Source organism: Sus scrofa, chromosome X (assembly GCF_000003025.6).
Source record: "Sus scrofa isolate TJ Tabasco breed Duroc chromosome X, Sscrofa11.1, whole genome shotgun sequence".
NCBI lineage: Eukaryota > Metazoa > Chordata > Mammalia > Artiodactyla > Suidae > Sus > Sus scrofa.
The window spans coordinates 125,484,691-125,507,519 of NC_010461.5; the positions used below are offsets into that span (position 1 = coordinate 125,484,691).

Here is a 22,829-nt window from a genome sequence, read left to right on the forward strand (position 1 = left end):
CCTAGGAGCATTGGAAGAGTTCTTAGGATTTTGCATGTACACTGAAGTTTTGAAAACGTTTGAGCAGGGGTGGTGAGAGGCTGATCAAAGGTGGCTTTTGGTAAATTTTGATGCAATGGACAGGGTATTTATTAGAATCAGGCCACCGCTCCCTGTGGAAGCAAGCATAAAGCAAGTCCCCTTCAAGGGTCAGGAAGCTCGCTAGGATGGTGGGACCAGAAGGACACCCAAGCCCAGTGGCGACGTCTAGGTTCCGGATTTGCTTGTATTCCAAAAGGGATCGTGTCGCCTCGCGAAGGCTATTCTGGAGAGCGCTGCCTGTTCTAGGATAGCAGTGGGATATGTCCCGGCTTGGTACGGGATCATCGGGGTCCTCCAGCCCGCCCACCCCCAAAACCGCCGGAACCCCTTTTCCCAGGACTCGGTATTGGTCCTTGCTGCAGATCCAGGTTCGCCTCAGCTGCCCTTCCGCGCCTGTCACTCACCTGTACGCAGCCAATCAGCATCCAATGGTCGGGAGTTTCATCCGAAGGGAGAGGGGCGGCTGCTTCCTGTGCGCCAATGAATGCGCAGACTCACACGCGAGGGGCGGGCCTGCGGGTGTGAGCGGGCCAATCACAGTCCCCCGGCGGCTGGCAGCCCGAGAGGCAGTTTGTCGCGCGCTCGCTTCCCCAAGATGGCGGACGCTAAGGACGGTTGTGGTTTGGGAGAAGTGGCTGCAGGGAACGGGCGGCGGCTCCACCTAGGGATTCCTGAGGCCGTTTTTGTGGTAAGAGGCACGCCGGTCCTCGGTATCTTGTCTCTGTGTGGTGGGCGACCGTTTCCTTTCTGGCCCCGACCCCGGCCTCGATCGTTGGGGGACGGAGTTGAGCGGGAGGACCTGAGAGAGTGCTCCGTCCTCTCCCACCTCCGCGCCGGCACGCCCTGTGCTGTGTTGGGACCCGCCCTCGGGCAACGCGGTCCGAGGAGGCCCCAGCAGATAAGGTGGCGTGGGGCCCGGAGGACTCGGGAGCGGGGGCGGGGCGGCCCCATCAGCCCCTCCTCCCCGCCCCACGCGGGATTTCCTCCCGTGCCGCCTGGAGAAAGGGAGGCGGCGAGGAGCTGGAGACTCAGCGTAGATGCTGGAGGGAGCGGTGTACACATGGTGACAGGATGCAGTGAGTAGGCAGAAGAGCTGGGGCTAAGGTGTGGAAGTAGGAAAATGGCACCTGGTCTGTTGCCTTGGGGGAGCCGAGTGGCGGGGAAGTGGGGTCGGTGAGAACGTGAGGCCCTTGTGTGTCCTGCTGAGGCACGGAGGCTTTAGCCAGTGGGCAGCGGGTGTCTAAAGAAGGCCACTGTACAGCCTGTTTGCTTGTAGGTACGTCGTCCTAATAACTTAGTAGAGAATAAATCGGGTGGAGTTCAGAGGCGAAGCAGGGAATGCAATTTTGGAGGCTTCGCAGAATGGGGAGACCAACCCGAGTCCAAACAAAGAGAAGCAAGTAGACGCTTCCACTCCTGCGCTTCCGTAAAATTCTCGAAATAGTATTTGAAAGCTCTTTCAATAATGAGAAAAGACCTGACTGCCCTTCCAGACCAATATAACCCGTCTCTGTCCACTCACTTCTGGCTGAACAACTATGAAATCTCTGTGGAAGTTTCTCGACCTTTTGGTTTGTGCCTCTGTTGCCTTATCTCCTCCACCTTTTTGTTAATCATATCTTAGAGTCTTCAAAAGACCCGTTTATTTTATTTATTCTTTTATTTAGGCCACTCTTAAGGTACACTATGCATATTTGCATGTGCCGATTCAGTTTTCTACTGTTTTCTTTATTTTGTCTTTTCTCCCTGAGCTGTGCCGTTTTATTTCTTTACCCTCATTTCCCACCTAGTTGTTAACTAGAGATACAATTTCTTAAATACCAGCCACTTTCCTCATGCTGTTACAAAACCCTAGGCGGCAGGTACTGTTATTCTCATTTTGTAGATGATGAAACTGAGGCACAGAACCCTGGAGTAACTTGCCCCAAGTCACGCAGGGTGCCAGAGAGTTATCCAGGGTTTGAACTTGGGCCCTCTGTAGGACTCTAGAGCCTCTCCTTACTGTCAAGCTCTGCCACCAGGAGGAACATGAGGTAGTTGTCTTGCTCACTGTCATTTCCCCTGATCCTGGCACAGTACCTGACACATAGTGTAAGCTTATAACCAGATGCTGAATTTCTGTAGTGCCTTAAAGTACTACAGTGATGGTGCTCAGCGAGACATGGGCTCAGCACTCTAGTTCACAAGGATAAACTTTATCTGAGGGCTTTATACGTTTTTCCTTAAAATGTTATGGGTTATTTTTTCTAGATCTTAAAATTTCTACCAAATGATAAAACCAATCCAAATTTTATGTAAATATTTTTATTTTCTCAAAGTAGTTAGAATAGCACAGCACAGTATAAAGAACATTGGTTTCTAAATAGACCAGAGTTTGAATCCTGCCTCTACTTCCCACTTGCTGCTCAGCCTCGAACGTATTATTTTACAACTTTGAGCCTCTGTTTCTTTAACTGAAATAGGCGGTAACAATACTTAGAGAGTTTCCACGAGAAACAGAATGTGCTTTCAGTATTGCAAGTAGATGCTTAATATATATTAGTTTCTGTGATGATAGGACGCAGTACCCTAGTTTGGTTTGTATCTCTATTGCCTTATCTCCAAGGCAGACCATCACTCCAAGACAGACTTCTTGGCACTTTCTTCTGTTCCCTTCACACGTTGTGCTGTAGACATAGCTAATGTTTGTTGAACACTTACTAGTAGCTGTTGTATGTCCTTCTGGGTATTTTACACATGCTAACTCACTTGATCCCCTGTGAGGTGGTTACCTCTTTTTCATTTTGCAGATGAGGAAATTGAGACAAAGCAAAAGGTTTAATAACTTCCCCGAGGTCAGTACATCTAGTATGTGATGAAGCCAGCATTCAAAACAGGCAGCCCCTGTCTTCTAACCATAAACCTGTGCTGCTGTAGTTAATTCTTCTTGCTGCAGTCTAACCTCCTAATAACATGTGCTAGAAACTTCGACCTCACTCAGTCTCTTTCTTCCTACAGTGGTCCTTCTAGGAAGATGCTATCTCCATTTTACATGCACGACTCAGCCATCGCTTCAGCCTCACCTTTTCAATTTCTTTTACTGTGTCTAGCTTGATGGCTTCATAATTCACTCCCTTGCTGTGTTTCTCTTCCTTTTTCTTCTTGTCTTGTTTTGGCTAAAATATTCCCTTATTGCTAGTAAGCATGGATAAGAATAATGATTTAGAGATCCCATAAACTGTAAGATTTTTGAATTTAACTTACTTACAGTGAAGGACTAAGGTTCTTTAAACCATTGGAAGCCTCTTATAAAGTCTCCTTAAAGTTTCCATGTAGTTTCACCTATTCCTGATCCTGATCTAATTAACAAGCTTTTCTTCAAGGACCCAGCATGTGTAGAATACATTAAAGAAAAAAAAAATGCCGTTCGGTTTTATTGCTTTTCTTTTGCTTAATTATTCCTGTAACAGAAGATCCTTCTGTTTGCCCTTTAGGTTTACTTTATTTCAACCACTTCATACTTAAGGAGGCATTTGTGGCTTGTCTTGGGAACCCAATGACCATATTTAGCATGACTTCTATGGCAGCACTTGTTTAGTTAAAAATTTAAGTAATAAAATTGGTAATTTTGGGAGTTCCTGTCATGGCTCAGTGGTTAATGAATCCGACTGGGAACCAACCATGAGGTTTCGGGTTTGATCCCTGGCCTTGCTCGGTGAGTTAAGGGTCCCGCGTGGCTGTGGCTGTGGTGTAGGCTGGCGGCTACAGCTCCGATTGGACCCCTAGCCTGGGAACCTCCATATGCCATGGATGTGGCCCAAGAAATGGCAAAAAGACAAAAAAAAAAAAAATTGGTAACTTTGGCATACAACCTGTCGAGTCATTTTTGTGGCTGCGAGTGCTGCATGGAGGATGCATAAAGCAGACAAGGTCATCTTTCTTTCCTTGTATATAAATAAAAAGAGGAAGGTGGAAGAGGAATAACTTATATACACAGTGTATGTGCGCTCTCTGAAATGGCCTCTAGCTTTTTATAACTGCTTCTTTCTTAGTTAAAAAGCAAGCTTTTGGAGAAAGAGAAACACAGGCTCTTTTTCTGTCTTAAAAATAAACTTAGGAAGTTCCCGTCGTGGCGCAGCAGAAATGAATCTGACTAGGAACCATGAGGTTGCAGGTACGATTCCAGGCTTCGCTCAGTGGGTTCAGGATCCCGGCATTGCCGTGAGCTGTGGTGTAGGCTCGGATCTGGCGTGGCTGTGGCTGTGGTGTAGGCTGGCAGCTGTAGCTCCCATTTAACCCCTAGCCTGGGAACCTTCACATGCCATGGGTACGGCCCTAAAAAGACAAAAAAAAAAAAAAACAAAAAACCCTGAAAAACCAAACAAAAACCAAAACTTAAAGCAAAAATCAGAGGTATAAATTCTCAAATTTGTAATGTTTTCTTTTGCTCTTAAAGGAAGATGTAGATTCCTTCATGAAACAGCCTGGGAATGAGACTGCAGATACAGTACTGAAGAAGCTGGATGAACAGTACCAGAAGTATAAGTTTATGGAGCTCAACCTTGCTCAAAAGAAAAGGAGGTAAGTGCAAAAAGGATTACGTTTTTAAAATTAATATTGTGTGGCTTAAACTTTTAAAAGATCAAAACATAATTTACATACAAATAAAATGTCTGTGTGTTGGCTGTTCAGTTTGATGAATTTTGATAAACATATCCACTTGTGTAACCATTGCCCAGATCAATACATATAGGACATTTCTGTTACCCCAGGAAGTTCCCTCCCGCCCCTTTCCTGCCAACCCTGCCCACTCCCAGAGATAACCACTGTTACGATTATTTTCACCATGGTATGGTGTTGTGTCAGTAAATTAGTTTCTTTTTAGTGCTGAGTCATTTTTCATTGTATGTGGATGTAACCACAATTTTGGTCTATTTTTTGTCTGTTTGCCTGTTGATAGACATTGGGTTGTTTTCCCATTTGGTCTTAAGTCTTTGTGTGGACATATGCTTTCATTTCTCCTGGGTTGCCTAGGGGTGGAATTGCTGATGTGTATGGCAAATGTATGTTTAATCTTGTAAAAAACTGCCAGAAGTCCTCCAAGGTGGCTCTACCAGGTTGCACTGCCACCAGCAATTTATGGAGTTCCTCATTCTCGCCAGCACTTGGTATTGTCAGTCTAAATATGCTTATGGAAACATAATAGAAAGAATTTTTTTTTTTTTTTTGTCTTTTGTCTTTTTGTCTGTTGTTGTTGTTGTTGCTATTTCTTGGGCCGCTCCCGAGGCATATGGAGGTTCCCAGGCTAGGGGTTGAATCGGAGCTGTAGCCACCGGCCTACGCCAGAGCCACAGCAATGCGGGATCCGAGCCGCGTCTGCAACCTACACCACAGCTCACGGCAACGCCGGATCGTTAACCCACTGAGCAAGGGCAGGGACCGAACCCGCAACCTCATGGTTCCTAGTCGGATTCGTTAACCACTGCGCCACGACGGGAACTCCAATAGAAAGAATATTGAGGTCCTTAATTCCAAGGCCTCTAGGATCATAGCATCTTAAATGTCTGGTTCTTCCTTTTCATTTTGCTGAGGTTATAACTTTCCTAAGACTTCATAGCTAATAGACATAGGACCAAAGTACCCTTGCTCTCAATCCTGTATTCCCCTATATTTTTATAGTAGCTTATGAAGTCAGTTCATAGTGATGAATATTTATGGATCTGCTATGCACAGGTGCCAGCATTCTTCTGGCAGTTAAATATTTCTGGAATTCCTCATAGGTACCAGATATTATTTTGGGTGAAAGAAGGTCTAGTATCTGCTTTCAACAGTGACATAGTCTATAGGGGCCTGATAGGTATGTAAATAAGTATGCAGTCAGGGTGCTTGTGGTGCAGAGCAGTGAGCTAATGGCACAACAGGGGAAGGTGTGATCTGAAGGGTACAAAGGGCTCAGGGGAAGCTTCCGAGAGGAGCAGATGGCTGTGTAGAACTTTGAAGGCTGGTTATGAGTGTGGAGGCAAACTAAAGTGAGGAAGGGTGGTCTGGGCATGAGGGTACCACTTCTGCAAAGATAAAAAAGTTTATTTTTTAGGTATATTTTCCCATTTGATTTTGATGACAGTTGAGGAACTTTGAATAAGGGCTGGGTGTTACATGATATGAAAAGTCGTTGACATGGACAGATGAAGGTTGATGAAAGAAAAGGATAGAAAACGCTCTGTGCTCATTTTGGAAAAAATGTATATGTGCACAGAAATATCTGGAAGAAGGGACACTAATATTATATTAACATTGAAAATCTTTGGGTGGTGGGAATATGATATTTTTTCTTATTTGCAATTAAATGATTGTATTTCGGGAATGATCTGGGCTGGAGATAAAAACTGGGGAGTCATTTAAAGCCGGAGTCTAAATGAGCTGCATCACCAACAGAGTTTATGTAAAAACACAGATCGGGGCATTGCAACAGTATGAAGTTAGGGAGACTCAGTGGATCATAGGGTTCTGGAAGCCAAGCTAAGAAAGTGTATCATGGAGGAGGAAATGATCGCCTGGGCCAAATGCTGCTGATGGCTCACCTCAGTGGGATAAGGACTGAGAATGGACTCAGCAAAGTGGAAGTCACTGCTCATCTGGACGGGAACAGTGGTTCCAAAGAGAATGATAGAATTAGAGACAACAGGAGTTCCCGTTGTGGCGCAGTGGTTAATGAATCCGACTAGGAACCATGAGGTTGCGGGTTCGATCCCTGGCCTTGCTCAGTGGGTTAACGATCCCGCGTTGCCGTGAGCTGTGGTGTAGGTTGCAGACGCGGCTCGGATCACGAGTTGCTGTGGCTCTGGCATAGGCCGGTGGCTACAGCTCCGATTCAACCCCTAGCCTGGGAACCTCCATATGCCGCGGGAGCGGCCCTAGAAATAGCAACAATAACAACAACAACAACAAAAAAGACAAAAGACAAAAAGAAAAAAAAAGAAAAAAAAAAAAAAGAATTAGAGACAACAGATATGGAAAACTTTTGTGAAGAGTTTTATCCATTTTAATAGTGAGTTGGTTGTCTTTTTATTTGTAGGAATTCTGTATATATTGGACACTAGTCCTTTTAGGTTATATGTATGAGACATTTTTCTTTTGTAATGTATCTTTATTTCCCTTTCGATTCTTTTGATGAGTAGTTCTTTGCTTTTTGGGGGCTGCACCTGCGATATATGGAAGTTCTCAGGCTAGGGGTTGAACTGGAGCTATGGTTGCCGGCCTACGCCACAGCTGCATCCAAGCTGCATCTGTGACCTACACCACAGCTCACGGCAACGCTGGATCCTTAACCCACTGAGCGAGGCCAGGGATGGAACCTGAGTCCTCATGGATGCTAGTCAGGTTCGCTAACCGCTGAGCCACGACAGGAACTTTGTTTTCTTCTAAAAGCCTTAAAATGTTCCTTTTCACATCTAACTTCTTAAGCCATCAGAAATTTATTTTTATGTATGGTATATGGTAGGCTTCCAATTTCTTTATGTTTTTAAATAGATACACTGTGGACATACTGTTTGACTCAGCACTTTAATTTTAATGTACTCTGATTTAACAGTCTTTTCCCTTAATGTTTAGTGCCTTTTGTATCTGTTGAAGAAATAACCTAAGTTTGTGAAGATATTCTTAGTATTTTGTTCTCAAAGCTTTGTTGTTTTATCTTTCACACTTAGATCTGTAATTCATGAGATATTCAGAAGTATGTTGCTAAATTTCGAAGCAGTCATGGGATTTTCAAGCATGTTTCTTTGCTCTTTCTGTTTTGTACATTGATAGTTGTATCTGCAGTCTTGGGCCGCTCCTGCGGCATATGGAGGTTCCCAGGCTAGGGGTCTAATCGGAGCTGTAGCTGCCAGCCTACACCAGAGCCACAGCAACGTGTGATCCGAGCTGTGTCTACAACCTACACCACAGCTCACGGCAACGCCGGATCGTTAACCCACTGAGCAGGGGCAGGGACCGAACCCGCAACCTCGTGGTTCCTAGTCGGATTCGTTAACCACTGCGCCACGACGGGAACTCCACACGTTCTTTTTCTTTCTTTCTTTCTTTTTTTTTTTTTTTTTTTTTGTCAACAGTGCTTTGTAGGTTTGTACATTGCTTTTCCATTAAGAGTCAGGTAGTATCTAGTTCTCTTACGATGATACTCACTGCCTAGATCCATTAATTATGAGTTGCGAAATGACGATGTTTTAATTCAGTTATTTATTTTTTACTTATTAGTAAGTTGGCATACTTCTATAAAGAGAAATGTCCCTTCACGTACTGTTTGGTAAAAGTGGCTGCAAGAAATCAGCTCACCCCTCAGTTTGTTCCCTTGCAGGAGTAGCCCTGTAGTTCCTCTCACCTCAACAGCTGTCTGCTGCCTTGTTACTGAGGAAGTGTGTATTTTCTCTGGCTACTTGAACAGCTAGAGGTAGGAGTGCTGGTCTGCTGCCATCTTAACCTGAAACAATTTGTATCCTTTTTTTTTTTTTTCCCCTTTTTACTGAGGCATCTGCAGCATATGGAAATTCCTGGGCTAGGGATCGAATTGGGCCACAGGAAGGCCAGATCTGAGATCTGAGCTGCATCTGTGACAATGCTGGATCCTTCACCCACTGAGTGAGGCCAGGGATCAAACCTGCATCCTCAGGGAGGCAACATCAGGTCCTTAACCCAGTGAACCACAGTGGGAACTCCTTTTTTTTGTTTGTTTTTTTAAAGCTTTTTAGTCTGTTTTATTCAGTATATGCGGTTTGAAAATTATGTCTTCTTGGATTCTCTTGTGGTGTAGCAGGTTAAGGATCTGGCGTTGTCACTGTAGTGGTTCAGGCCACTGCTGTGGTGTGGGTTCGACCCCTGCCTAGGAACTTTTGCATATCACAGGCATAACCAAAAACAGAAAATTATGTCTTCTTGGTGAGTTTAACCCTATATAAAATCCAGCCTATCTTTTTAGATAAAGTAATTTTTTTTTTTTTGGATACTTTCAAGATCATCTCTTTTGGTTTTTTGTTTTGTTTGTTTTTGTTTTGGCCACATTTTTGGCATGTGGAGGTTCCCAGGCCAGGGATCAAACCTGCACTGCAGCTGTAACCAGAGCACACAGTGACAATGCTGGATCCTCAACCTGCCGAGTCACCAGGGAGCTCCACCATTGCTTTTATCTCACTATAAGTTGTCTATGTGAGCATATCTCTCTCAAACTCTTTCTTAACTAACTGTCAGCTTCCTGTAACCATGGTTACCTGTGTGGATTGCTTTTATCCACAGAAGATTTTTCTTTTGCTGTGAGCTGTGAGTCTGTATCAGCCGTGGACCACTTGAGGCCCATTAGAAGTTCTTTCACTTAATAGGAGAGCTCCCCCACTGAGCTGTGAGTCAGGGGCCCAGGCTCAGGTCTGCGGCTGGTACTGGCACCTACTTTTCTCTAGTCCTCACTATTCAACTCAAAGCTTTTATTCCCTTTTACTTTTTTTCTAGAATTTCCCTCTCCTCTGTGATATCAGCTATGCAACAGAAACCGTTTTTGTGCTTGATTTTGAGTTGTTTTGCAGCAGATGACTGTGTAGTTTGGATACTAACTTTTCTGTTTTTTGTTTGTTTGTTTGTTTTTGTCTTTTTGCCTTTTCTAGGGCCGCTCCCACGACATATGGAGGTTCCCAGGCTAGAAGTCGAATCGGAGCTGTAGCCACCAGGCTATGCCAGAGCCACAGCAACACGGAATCCAAGCTGCATCTGCGACCTACACCACAGCTCACGGCAACGCCGGATCCTTAACCCACTGAGCAAGGCCAGGGATTGAACCTGCAACCTCATGGTTCCTAATCAGATTCGTTAACCACTGAGCCACGACGGGAACTCCTAACTTTTCTTTATATATGTTGTAAAATGTTTCTTGCAGACCATCATTTGTCCTTAATTTTACCTTCAGCTGTGTCGGAGTTATATAATATTTCATAATTCTCTTGTGGTGACCTCTTTAATGCATGAATTAATTGTATGTTCCTTATCATTCTCTAACGGGAAATTTTGCGATTATCATTTTTTTCTATCATCTGTTAATTTTTTTTCTTCTCTCTTTGTGGGATTCCTGTTAATAGGGATGTCGACTCTTCTAATTCTGCCTTCCCTTTCTCTTTGTTTCTTCTCTTCTGCTGACTTTGGTAATTTGTCTTTTGGCAATTAAATGGATATTCATGAGTTCTTTATTTCAACCATTACATTTTTTGTACCTACCTAGTAGTTTTGGTTGGTTCCTCTTTTTTGTATGTGTGTGTTTAGGGCTGCATCTGGGGCATACAGAGGTTCCCAGGCTAGGGGTCTAATTAAAGCTTCAGCTGCTGGCGTATACCACAGCCACAGCAACGCAGGATCCCCAACCCACTGAGCGGGGCCAGGGATCGAACCCGATGGTCCTCATGGGTGCTAGTTGGGTTGGTACTCCTGAGCCACGTTGGGAGCTCCGGTTGGTTCTTCTTATAGCTACATGTTTCTTCTTCATATTAGCAATATCATGTCCTTTCTCTTGGAGGTATTTTTAAAATACTCACTGTATAATCTTTTAGTATTTGCTTTTGTTTCATCTGGTAGAGGTTGTCCAGTTTATATCCTTTATGTTATTGTGTACTTGAATTTGTCCGATTATCATTTATTTTTCTTGTTAGCCTGTATTCCCTCAGGAATATCGGTTACTTCGGCCAGTAAGGCATGTGGGTGTATGAGTAATTCAAGTCCCTCCTGGTGGGTAGGGTTAGGAAGAATGCTGCTGCTGATACGGTCTGTGTGGCACAGCCATTGGCCAAATGCTCCTTCTCTGCCATCAGGTGCCTTGGCCTCTGGGAGATTCTTTTTGTTCCCCTGTCTATGGCTGTTTTCACTGTCATCTCCCCTGGAGGTAGGAATGGGGAGAGGGAACTGTCGGGGGCCAGTACTTGTCTTCTCATCTCCTTTCCCTGACCTTCTCCCTACCTCTGGCCATTCTGACTGTTTTTCCGCCCTGTAGCGGTGATGGAGTAGGTAATGTGATTTGCTCAGGGCAATTTAGAGGGAGGAAAAACACCTAGAAAGTTACCCTTTGGTCTTAGCCTTAAACCCCCCATTTGAAGACTTGATCCATTTCCTTTCTAAGCTGCTGTCTCTCCCTCACTGTCCTACCTATTCCCAGGATCTAGAGATTTCCGTCATTCATGTAATAGCAAAGACCTAGAACTGCCCCAAGTGTCCATTGACAGGAGAGTGGGTAAACAAGTTGTGTTATATTCGTAAATGGATATTACATAGCAGTGAAAATGAATGAACGAATCTTAGGAACCTAATTGGGTTATAAAGCAAAATGCATGCAGCATGAGACTATATGTATTATGCTAAGAAACTAGCCAAGAATATTTTGCTTAAAGATATGCATAAATGTGATGAAACTGTTTGAAAAACGTAGAAAAGGGACTGTGAACACATAGTTCAAGAGAGTTGCTGCCTTTTGGGACAGAGCCGGCTTGGGAAGAGGTATATTGCTCAGACATGCACAGCGGCCTTGGTGGTCTGGTTCCTAAGTTGGCCAGGGTTGCAGCTGCTTGATTCATTAACATGCCTCATAGCTTATATATTACATGTCATATTTTATACATTTAAAAATATATCATAGAAATAATTTACATGGCCAAAAAAACTTCATCTGAATGTACTTATGTTATATATGTATCAGATATCTTATAAATGAACGCATCTACATCTTGCGAGCATTTACGTATACTAACGTACACAAAAATAAGCAACATTGAAGAGATCTCCAAGATCTGTATTGAACTGTAAAGAGTTCACAGAGCATTGGCTTTCAACCTAATTTAAAAAAAAAAATCAATGCTAAGTGTGTGTTTCTAGATTATTCACTGGGTTGTTTTAGCAGCTAGTGATACTATTTTTTAAGCACAGGGTATAATAAAGTGTGCTGTGTTAGCCTTCACCCATGCTGTGACTTCCTTTATATGATTCAGCAGGTACATTTTCATTATCATATTTCACTAAATGTTATTGAAGATCAGCATGTAAATGAAATTTAAATATCACCGTAGCTTTGTTTTTTTATCCTTAGTCTGTTTTGTTACAAATTACAGTGTGATTTGAAAGGAACCCTGGATAACTGTTTGCACATTTTTCCATACAAAACACTTGAAAGCCTCGGGCAGCTTCTGATCATTTAAAAAAAGAGCTAAAAAAAAACCCGTTTCATTCTTCCCTAAGTTTGACTTCCAGTGTTTTAAGCATGTTTTTATCTCTTATTTCTTTTTTTTTTTTTTTAGGGCTGCAGCCAAGACATATGAAAGTTCCCAGACTAGGGGTTGAATTGGAGCTGCAGCTGCCAGCCTACACCACAGCCAGGCAGCGCTAGATCCTCCTTAATCCCTGGCAACCACTGATCCTTTCACCGTCTCCATAGTTTGGTCTTTTCCAGAATGTCTCATAGTTGGAATCATACACTATGTAGCCCTTTCAGGTTGGCTTCTTTCACTTAGTCATGTGCGTTTGAGTTTCCTCGATAGGTCATTTCTTTTTAGCATGAATACTATTCCGTTGTCTGGATGTACCACAGTTTCTCCATTTGCCTAGGGAGGGCATCTTGGTTGCTTCCAAGTTTGGGCAGTTATGAATAGGGCTGCTAAAAACATCTGTGTGCAGTTTTTGTGTGGAGCTCTGTTTTCAGCTCCTGTGGGTGAATACCAAGGAGCATGACTGCTGGATCGCATAGTAAGAGTATGTTTAGTGTTACTACGTCTTCCAAAGTGGCTGCATCATTTTTAGGTTTCCACCGGCAATGGATGAGAATTCACGTTGTTCCACATCCTCACCAGCATCTGGTGTTATCAGTGTTCCAGATTTTGGCCATTCTGATAGGTGTGTAGTGGTGCCTCGTTGCAGTCTTTTTGTTTGTTCATTTGTTTTTTTGCTTTTCATGGCTGCTCCCTCAGATTTGGAGGTTCCCAGGCTAGGGGTTGAATCAGAGCTGCAGCTGCCAGCCTACGCCACAGCCACAGTGACACCAGATCTGAGCCGTGTCTGTGACCTACACCACAGCTCACAGCAACGCCGGATCCCTGACCCACTGAGCAAGGCCCGGGATTGAACCTGCATCCTCATGGATACCATTCGGATTCATTTCCACTCGTTGCGGTCTTCATTTGCATTTCTTCCTTCGCTCTCTCTTTTTTTAAAATTTGCATTTCTCTCCTGGCATGTGAGGTGGAGCATCTTTTCATATGCTTATTTGCCGTCTGTGTACCTTCTTCAGTACATCTGTTAATGTCTTTGGTCCTTGTTTTAAATCTGCTAGCCTGGAACAACTGGGCATCCACACACACACAAAATGAATCTAGACATAGACCTTACACATTTCACAAAACTTAAGATGAATCACATGCCTGAATGTACACTGCAAAACTTAAAGCTCCTAGAAGACACCATAGGAAAAAACTAGATGACTTTGGGGGTGGTGATTTCTGTTTAGATACAACACCAAAAACGATCCATGAAAGAGATAGTTGATATGCTGGACTTTATTAAAATTAGCAACCTCTGTTCTGAAAAAGAATGAAAAGATAAGCCACAGACTGGGAGGAAATGTTTGTAAAAGACACATCTGATAAAGGACTGGCATCCAAAATACACAAAAGAATTCTCAAAACTCAACAATAAGAAAACAAATAGGAGCTTCTATTGTGGCGCAGTGGAAATGAATCCGACTAGGAACCATGAGGTTGCAGGTTTGATCCCTGGTCTCAGAGGATTAAGGATCTGGTGTTGCCATGAGCTGTGGTATAGGTCGAAGACACGGCTTGGGCCTGGTGGTGGTGTGGCTGTACCGAAGACCAGCAGCTATGGCTCCGATTTGACCCCCAGCCTGGGAACCTCCATGAGAAAAAAAAAAGAAAGAAAACAAATAACTGGATTAAAAAATATTTGAATGTATGTTATTTTAAAAATCTATTTAAAATGCAGTTTTAATTAAATTCAAATCACCTATGATTTTCTCTAGAATTGTTAACTGACGATGGGGTATTTGACATGTAAAACAAGATCTGTACACAGTAGGCATTCTATAAATATTTGCTATTATATCTAAATATTTTAGTAAATACTTATGTCTGAAATACCTTATTTAATAAGCAAAATGTATTAGGATATCTTAAATATTTCCTATATATAAATTGCCCTCAAAATGTATCAGTAGAAAATGCAAAGCTAGATAAGACTGTGGCCTGGTGGCAGAATACTAAGTTAACCTTTTTCTTATTCACAGGCTAAAAGGTCAGATTCCTGAAATTAAGCAAACTTTAGAAATTCTAAAATACATGCAGAAGAAAAAAGTAAGTGCATTTTTGTTTGTCAATATGAGCTATCCCGGATCCTTGAGTGGAGGGAGACACGTGTTCCTTGACTCTGCTCGCTGGTGTTTGAACTGTGCTGGAAGATCCGGTCTGCCTTCCTGAGCACACGTGCTGATGTCCAAACAGTGTACTGCTGGGAGACGGGTGTTTCCCCCCCCAAGGCAGCTTTCCTTCTCAGGCCCACACTTCTTGGGGGACTAAATACAAAAAGAAAATGCCGTATTTTGAGGTAGCAGCATCTGATGCTTTTGTTGTTATTATTCTCCCTAAGAATAAGGAGTGAATCGAAGACTTAACGGAGCTGGAAAGAATCTTAGAAATTATGTTTCAGATTCTCATTTCACAATCCAAGAAATATTTGCAAAGACCAGTGTCATGTAGTTAGTTACTAGCAGAACTGGATTTGAAAATCTTCTGAGTCTTAATCCAGTATTTGTTAAATAAAAACAGGCTGTAAAGATTACATTTCATAAGTATGTTATATTTAAAATATTATATATTTATATTTAGTATATGTATATTTATAACTTGATTAGAATAACCATTTCTAGTACTTTTTTTTTTTGTCTTTTCTAGGGTTGCACCCATGGCATATGGAGGATCCCAGGCTAGGGGTCTAATCAGAGCTATAGCCGCCGGCCTACACCACAGCCACAGCAGTGGGGGATCCGAGCTGCATCTGTGACCTACACCACAGCCACAGCAACGGGGGATCCTTAACCCGCTGAGCGAGGCCAGGGATCGAACCTTCAACCTCATGGTTCCTAGTCGGATTCGCTAACCACTGAGCCATGACAGGAACTCCTTTTTCTAGTACATTATTTTATATCATGAATGTGTAAGCGACTTCAGAAAACCAGTTGCTTGAGCATGAAGCACTGATGAAGTAATAATAATAACAGACAATTCTTGTATAGAGCTTACTCTGTGCCAGGAACTGTTGTATGTTTGTGTAAACTCCGCTCACCACATACGCAGCCTTCAGAGGTGTAGTAAGGAGCCAGCCAGAACCCACGGCCTCCGTGCCCAGCCGCCTGGCTGCAGCATTGCTTTCTGCTGCCACCCTGCTTAGTTTGCATGGTGGTCCCGTGGTACTGTTGTAAATGGCTTAGGGTCAGCTCTGCCATCTCTCCCTTATAACCTTGGTGTTAAAATGTACTGTGTACAGTACTGTATTTTTTTTTTTTAAAGGAGTCCACCAGTTCACTGGAGACCAGATTCTTACTGGCAGATAACCTGTATTGCAAAGCTTCAGTTCCTCCTACTGATAAAGTGTGTCTGTGGTTGGGGGTAAGTGGATGTAACCGCCATAGCTTCCTTGGCTGACATTGGCAAGCCAGTGTGTTTTCCCCCGCGCAGTAGCGGTGTTCCAGCTGTGTACAGTGCCCGTCTCCCTCGACTGGGAGGAATGGAGGGGTGGCATTCGGAGGGGATCAGGAGTGTGATGAAGGTTGCCACGCAGACATGCTCACGTCTCTCCCAGTCAAAACAAAAGTGATCAAAACCCTACTTCCCCTTCAGCTAATGCTTTCTCTCCTAAGTGTAAGTAAAATAGAAGGTACTGTTGAACCTCACATAGTGTTTCTTTATCATAAGAGTTTGTTAGTTCAAGAAGGATCTCTCTAAACTTAAGGGGGGAAAGATTACAAAAACCTTAAGGTTAGAACCACCCCCTCCCCTTTTCTTTTTGTCTTTTTCTAGGGCCGCATATGGAGGTTCCCAGGCTAGGGGTTGAATTGGAGCTGTAGCTGACGGCCTACACCACAGCCACAGCAACGCTGGATCTGAGCCGTTTCTGTGACCTACACCACAGCTCATAGCAATGCCACATCCCTAACCCACTGAGTGAGGCCAGGGATCTAACCCAAAGCCCCATGGTTCCTAGTCAGATTTGTTAACTACTGAGCCATGACAGGAATTCGTAGAACCCATTTTTTAAAAAAAAATTTTTATTTTTTGTCTTCTGTCTTTTTACGTCCAAACCTAGAAACCATTCTTTAAATCTTTTTTTTTTTTTTCCAGCTTTGACAATTTCATGGGCCTTGTCTGTGATTTTTTAAATCTTACTTCTCTCAGTCCCTTGACCAACCAGCCAAGAGCCAATTCCACCTGTCCAGCTAGCTGTCCTTAGTTCTTGTTGCCTCAGGCAGGTTCCCATCCGATGTAGCAAGACCCTCCCTACTGGGAGGTCCTGAGCAGATTCATACACAGAAACCCTTAGTTCCTCCTCCTGATTTTTGTTGGCTGTAATATTTTTAGTTTGTACATTTACTTCTACAACCATAATTTCCATCCTTGTTTGGTTTTGTTTTATAAATGGAGCAGCTATCCACCCAGTAGCTGACATCCTAGGGGTTATCCTCATTGGTTTCTCGTTCCCCTTGGGCACATGTCATCAGTGGGTGGGCATAAGATGACTCCATAAATTGGACTGGGGCCGCAAGGAGCGCTCTGGTGAGAACTGTGGCTGGAGCCCACCTCACACAAGGATGAATTCCAAATGGATCACATACTTAGCCTGAAATACTGATGCCGTCAGAGTTCTAGGCAAGTCATTGGTAACTTACTTTGTAAGCCTGGAATAAGGATGCTTTTTTAGGCCTAAAAATTCAAAGACCATAGCAAGGTCAAAGACAGTGAACAGGAAAAATATTTGTAACTCATATAGCAGGAAAAGGACTAACAGATTCCCAGGCAGAAGACTAACAGACTTAGAGTTGTGTTTTGGGCATGTTAGTCTTGAGATGTCTGTTAGGCCATTGGGTAGAGAGACTGATAAGGCGGTGTTTTGGGAGTGAATCAACGAAGGAGAAATACTTGGCGCAGGGTACTTCCCGAATGAATGATTACTGTTTTTTGACATAAATGAAGAATTATGTGAATGAATATAATCGTTAAACATAAGTATTGTATATTTTTTCTTGTTAAAAGTAAGCAATGTGTAGACATTTTTGGGAAAAAAGTTCTAAGAAGCATCAGTAATTGACAGAAGAATGAGATTAGGGGCCTGGGTTTGGAGAGACATTTCCTTTTCCTTGAATATTTTTGTCCTCTCTGAAGTTTTATACAGTTTTCTAATTATCATGGATTGGTATATTCATAAATACGTAAGTATTTATGTAGCACCTAATTTGCACTAAATACTTTCATGTTGTCTCTTTTAATTCTTAAAATAATCCTTTGAGTAATTTTTAAATTCCATTTGTCAGATGGGGAGAGGGATTCAAGAAATACCCAGGAGGAAGTCAGATTAGAAGAGCTCAGACCTGGGAAAGGTGTGGTTCGCCCCCTTCAGTGTGCATGTGGTCACTCTGGATCCTCAGAATTCCAGACTTAGTCATCTTGCCTTCACCCCTAGTGGCTGGCGTGGGAGGTGGGGAGGGGGCGATAAAAGCTAGCTGTTTGTCTTAATGGATCAAATATAGATAATGGTCTACCTTTGAAAACTTTTAAATTATTGTATCTTCAGCTCAGAAATGACTATTTACATTGATTCAGATGTAATACTATAAATAGTGTCACGATGGACTTAGTAGATAAGATAGTATTTGGTAACTAAAGATAGTGATTCTTATCCTTATTCTTCTATTTATTTATTCCATAAGCAAAAGAATAAGTAACCTGATTTCCCAGAGCCTGTTTCCTTAGCTATGAAGAAGATAACTTGCCTCACTAGGGTTTATGAGAAGTAAATATATTCTCTAGCCCAGGGAGTCAATAAACTTTCTGTAAAAGGCCAGAGAGTAAATATTTTCGGTTTTTGCAGACCATGCAGTCTCTGTTACAACTTGTGTTTAGCTCTGCCACCATGGCATGAAAGTGTAAGTGAATAATGAACAGCTGGGTTTCAGGAGTTCTCACTGTGGCTCAGTGAGTTAAGAACCCGGCTAGTATCCATGAGGATGCGGATTTGATCCCTGCCCTTGCTCAAGTGGGTTAAGGATCTGGTGATGCTGCAAGGTGCCGCCATCTGCAGCGTAGGTTGCAGATGCAGCTTGGATCCTACATTGCTGTGAACTTCCATATTCTGCAGGTGTGGCCGTTAAAAAAAAAAAAGACTAGCCGGGTTTCAGTAAAACTTAGGACGAAGGGCCTCTGGCTGGATTTGACTCAAGGGCAGTAGTTTGCCAGCCCCTGCTTTAATGTATAAAGACCAGGTGAATGTTTATTAATTGTCATGATTTTCTTTCTTCAGGCTAATGTAATGCTTGAATATGATATCGATGAAGCTCAGGCATTGTTGGAAAAGAATTTGTCAACTGCCACAAAGAACCTTGATTCTCTTGAGGAAGACCTCGACTTTCTTCGAGATCAATTTACTACAACGGAAGTCAGTATCCTTTCTCAAAAAAAAAGAAAAAAAAAAAAGAAAAAAAAAGGGCAAAGGGAGGAAGGAAGAAAGATGTTTTTAACATTCTTACCTGCATTGCTTTAGTGAGAAGAATGTTCTTTTTTTTTTTGTCTTTTGTGTTTTTAGTGCCACATCCGTGGCATATGAAGGTTCCCAGGCTAGGGGCTGAGTCATAGCTGCAGCTGCCGGCCTACACCACAGCAGTGCACAGTCACAGCTGCTTCTGCAGCCCACACCACAGCTCACGTAACGACAGATCCTCAACCCACTGAGCAAGGCCAGGGATCGAACCCACGTCCTCATGGATGCTAGTCAGGTTCATTAACCATTGAGCCACAAGGGGAACTCCAATAATGTTCTTATTCTTAGACTACTGTTAAGTTGCAGATTTTATGAGAGTGGTAAATGACATATTTAGAACTAATAAATAAATTTACAGATAGACTGATCTGAATTTGAAGTGGGAAAATGTGAAAACAGCAAATTCAGTTTAGCAAAATGAGTATTTTTCTTTCAGATATTTTCTCAAGACATCTTCATAGCTAATGAAGTAGTGTAATTCCACAGTTGGTTATTAAGGGTCTCCTGCAACTGTGCTAAGTTGCATGGGGCAAAGTATTGCTCCGTAAAACAACTAAGTGATGATTTTATAGTAAAATATAAGTAAGTTCATTTCATATATTCAATACCAAGGCAATTCAAAGTTAGGGAAAGATAGATGTGAGCTAGAATTAGTTCAGAACGGGCTTTGAGAAGATAGAACTTAAGAGTGTTTTCGAAGGCAGTGTAGGATTTATATCGGCAGAGGAGGCCTTTTCTTTCTGACCTGTCTCTCCTCCTGGTTCCTGGCGCAGTCCTGGGCCTCACACAGTCGCCCAAGACAGAAACCTGGGAGTCGACCTTCATGCTTCTCTTTTTTATCAGCGGAAGCCAACCAGGCACCAGATTGTTGTCAACTTTCCCTTGTAAATCTCTCTGCCCATTGCTGTTACTCACATTTTGGCCTTCTAGAGTCTAGACTCAGTAGTTCTCTAGTCTTTTTCTCCCATCTGTCCTTTGCACTATCTCTACCATGAATTTACTGAGTCATGCTTCTTTCTTTTTATTCCTCTGGTTATAATACTTCAGGGGTATTTGCTATGTGGAAGGGCTGCACACGGGCTTTCTGTGAGCTGTGCCCAGCCAGTCCGAACTCCTGCTGCTGGCTTCCTTGCTCCCAGTGCACCCCTGGCCAGGTCTTCTCACCCGCTGTGTGTGCCATGCCTTTTGTACTTCCACAGTCAGTGCCTCCTGCCGGGACTGATTTCCTCTTGTTGACCTAGGTTGCTTCTTTTTATCTTTCATATTTTGGCACAAGCAGCACAACAGTTCTGAACTTTTCCCATTGTCTCAGGGGGGTTTGTTGGTCCTTTGTGCTTACTTAGCACTTTGCACATAGTACTTTGTTTTTCATGCCGGACTGGGAGCTCTTCACATGTGGGAGCTCCACTTCCTCTCTTCTCCCGGCACAGACCACGTGACAGGGGTTGAGTGGTTGAGTGAGGGGAAGGCAGGCCTGTTGAGGCTTAGAGCAGGGGTTGGTGTGTGACTGGTAACATGGAGACTTCGTTCAGAGACAAAAACTGACAACATAACATTGGAGCAAATCTAGGTGACTTTCAGTCCAGTGATGACTTTCCGGATACACCACCAAAGGCATGATCCCTGAAAGAAGTAATGGATAAGCAAAGGCCTACACTGGGCGGTGCTCGTGGAAGGGAAAAGATGCAGACACTGAATAAATTGGGTGAGTGTCCTGTGCAACTGAGCAGAGGGTGAGGTAAAATCATTGATAGTTAAAAGTGTAATAATTTAAATTATTACCTGTCATACATAATTATGACATGTCAGGGTATGGTTTGAACAGTCTCTTAAATTTCATGCATGATGGACTGTCGTTAAAACTCTTGAGTGTCAAGCACATATTTGTTAAATATAAAACCGTAGTTGACTAGATATGCTAAGCAATTACTGATCTGAAACCCTGACTTGGTTTTTGTGGAATTTGTTTCGTCTTTTCTTGGCAAATGATACTATAGCAAGGTGGCTCATGATACGACTTGTCTCTAGTATTTTGTGTGTGTGATTTCTGTCTTTGATTCGGTGTGTGAATGAATACTTGGTCATTACGTATGTTATCTTAGAATTGCATTTGCATTTTCTTTGACAATTCTTGCAGATATGGCCAGGGTTTATAATTGGGATGTGAAAAGAAGAAACAAAGATGATTCTACCAAGAACAAAGCATAATGCTGGCAATTAAAAATATGGTTCAGTTTTCCAAACATGTTATTTTAAATACCCCAAAGTTTATCCTTAAAGGTTGACGTAACTTTAAATGATTTTTAACAGCAAGAATGATAATTAAACTTGAAAAAAAGATAACACCACTTTATTTATTTATAAAACAAAATTAGTTTCAAATATTTTATGAAATTAGCAGTATTTTTATTTTTTTTCATTTCCAACAAAGTCAGTGCTGTTTTCATCATTTTTGTTTGTTTGTTTGTTTGTCCTAAGAAAGGTCTGAACCGAAATGGCTGAAAACTGTCAGGTATGCTATGGAAGCTGATTTCTGGACAGTTTAGCACAGTTTACTTTTTCTTTATTGGCTGGTGTTCCTCTCACTTAGTGTGGTTAAACCAGTTCAGAGGTAGGAAAAACAGTTTGAATATTTGAAAACTGGTTTTTCTTTAGTACATGTGGGCCTTTATGATCCTCTGTTGCTGTTATTTGTCTTATGTAAATAGAGTTATATGAATTACAGCTTAGTCAATAACCATTATAATATTCTGTACTTTTTAGGACATGGTAATTTGCGTTCCTATAAACAGTTAGAGGGCTATCGAGACAACACTTTTTCTAACCCGATATAAGTGCACAGAGCCTTTGCAATGCCAGCATAAAGGCCAAGATGAAAAAACAAAATTACCCACTCCAAACTCTTGCCTAAGGTGATTTTATATTTCTTAACAGTTCTCCAAAGCAGCTGAACAGAAATATTAAGATAAATGTAAATCTCTGCAATGGTTTAAACAAGTTGTGAGCTTTTTTATTCATGGTAAAACTTCATGAAAGTAGCAGAAAAGCCCTGTGGAAAGCCGCTGGCACAGTGGCTAGTACTTGGCGATAGAGATTCTGGTAAAAACACATGTATTCTTCCATCTCCGTGTAGTGAAGAGTATACTTGTACAATGTTTTGTACTTGTACTTCATGATATTAAAACAGTGAAGTTAAAACTGTGGCACAGCACCTTTTTTTCATGATTCTTTCTAAAATTAACATGGGTCGTTTCACATATTTGTACAGTTTATTCAGTTGCACATATAACTAGCCATGTCCCAAGAACTTATAAGATCCTTTTGGAAGGAAGATGGCAGAACAAACAATTGAGAAGTTAAATTTGAAAGATACCAAAGTTCCTTGTCAGTTGTTCTTTCATAATTTTAAATTCCCATGTTTTAAAATTTGAGGTTTGTAAACATCTTGAGATATTTTAAGTGCTACTTTTCCCCAAACTTTATTATGGTAAGTATATTGGTATAAAATGTCCCTGATAATATTAGAGGAATGACTTGCTCAGAAGATCTTAGTTTTGTCTTACTTTAAGTCCATGAAAATCTCAATATGAATTTTCAGGTATTCCAGACAATATGAAGAAACACAGCTCTTTAGAGAGATGAATTAAGGAGGAAATATTAATTATTCAGCAGACACACATAAATATCAAATATGTGTCAGAAACAGTATTAGGCTCTGTTAAATAGATAAGGGATGTTTAAATGCCTCTTCCAGATTGTCTTATAACAGTTTACATTTTCAGAATAAAATAACTGTCCTGATTTGACATATTTTCAAGCTTAATCTTAATATTAGCATAATATACCCAGAGAGAGTAACGTGCAAAAGATTGACCACAAAATGTGATACTAAGAAATGTGTTGGGGAGTTCCCATCGTGGTGCAGTGGTTAACGAATCTGA

The 22,829-nt window shown here is 42.1% G+C and overlaps 1 protein-coding gene across 2 annotated transcripts; it reads left to right on the plus strand.

Annotated features, from left to right (window-relative positions):
• On the plus strand, positions 667–22,091 carry VBP1 (VHL binding protein 1). 2 transcript variants are annotated; one of them, NM_001244980.1, is made up of 6 exons: positions 667–769; positions 4,517–4,641; positions 14,369–14,435; positions 15,648–15,746; positions 18,652–18,790; positions 21,026–22,080. In NM_001244980.1, exons 1-6 carry the CDS (start codon positions 677–679, stop codon positions 21,094–21,096), a joined length of 594 nt encoding a protein of 197 aa, NP_001231909.1. In that variant the 5' UTR covers positions 667–676; the 3' UTR covers positions 21,097–22,080. The 2 variants fall into 2 exon arrangements, with proteins under 2 accessions (NP_001231909.1, XP_005674076.1); XM_005674019.3 differs by lacking the exon at positions 667–769 and adding an exon at positions 952–1,157 and having other exon boundaries at positions 21,026–22,091.

Excerpts from the sequence above, each read along its gene's own strand:
- VBP1 (NM_001244980.1), top strand. The coding sequence starts at position 677 with ATGGCGGACGCTAAGGACGGTTGTGGTTTGGGAGAAGTGGCTGCAGGG. Across the intron at positions 770-4,516 it reads TTCCTGAGGCCGTTTTTGTG|GAAGATGTAGATTCCTTCAT; the intron begins GTAAGAGGCACG and ends TTGCTCTTAAAG. Across the intron at positions 14,436-15,647 it reads AATACATGCAGAAGAAAAAA|GAGTCCACCAGTTCACTGGA; the intron begins GTAAGTGCATTT and ends TTTTTTTTAAAG.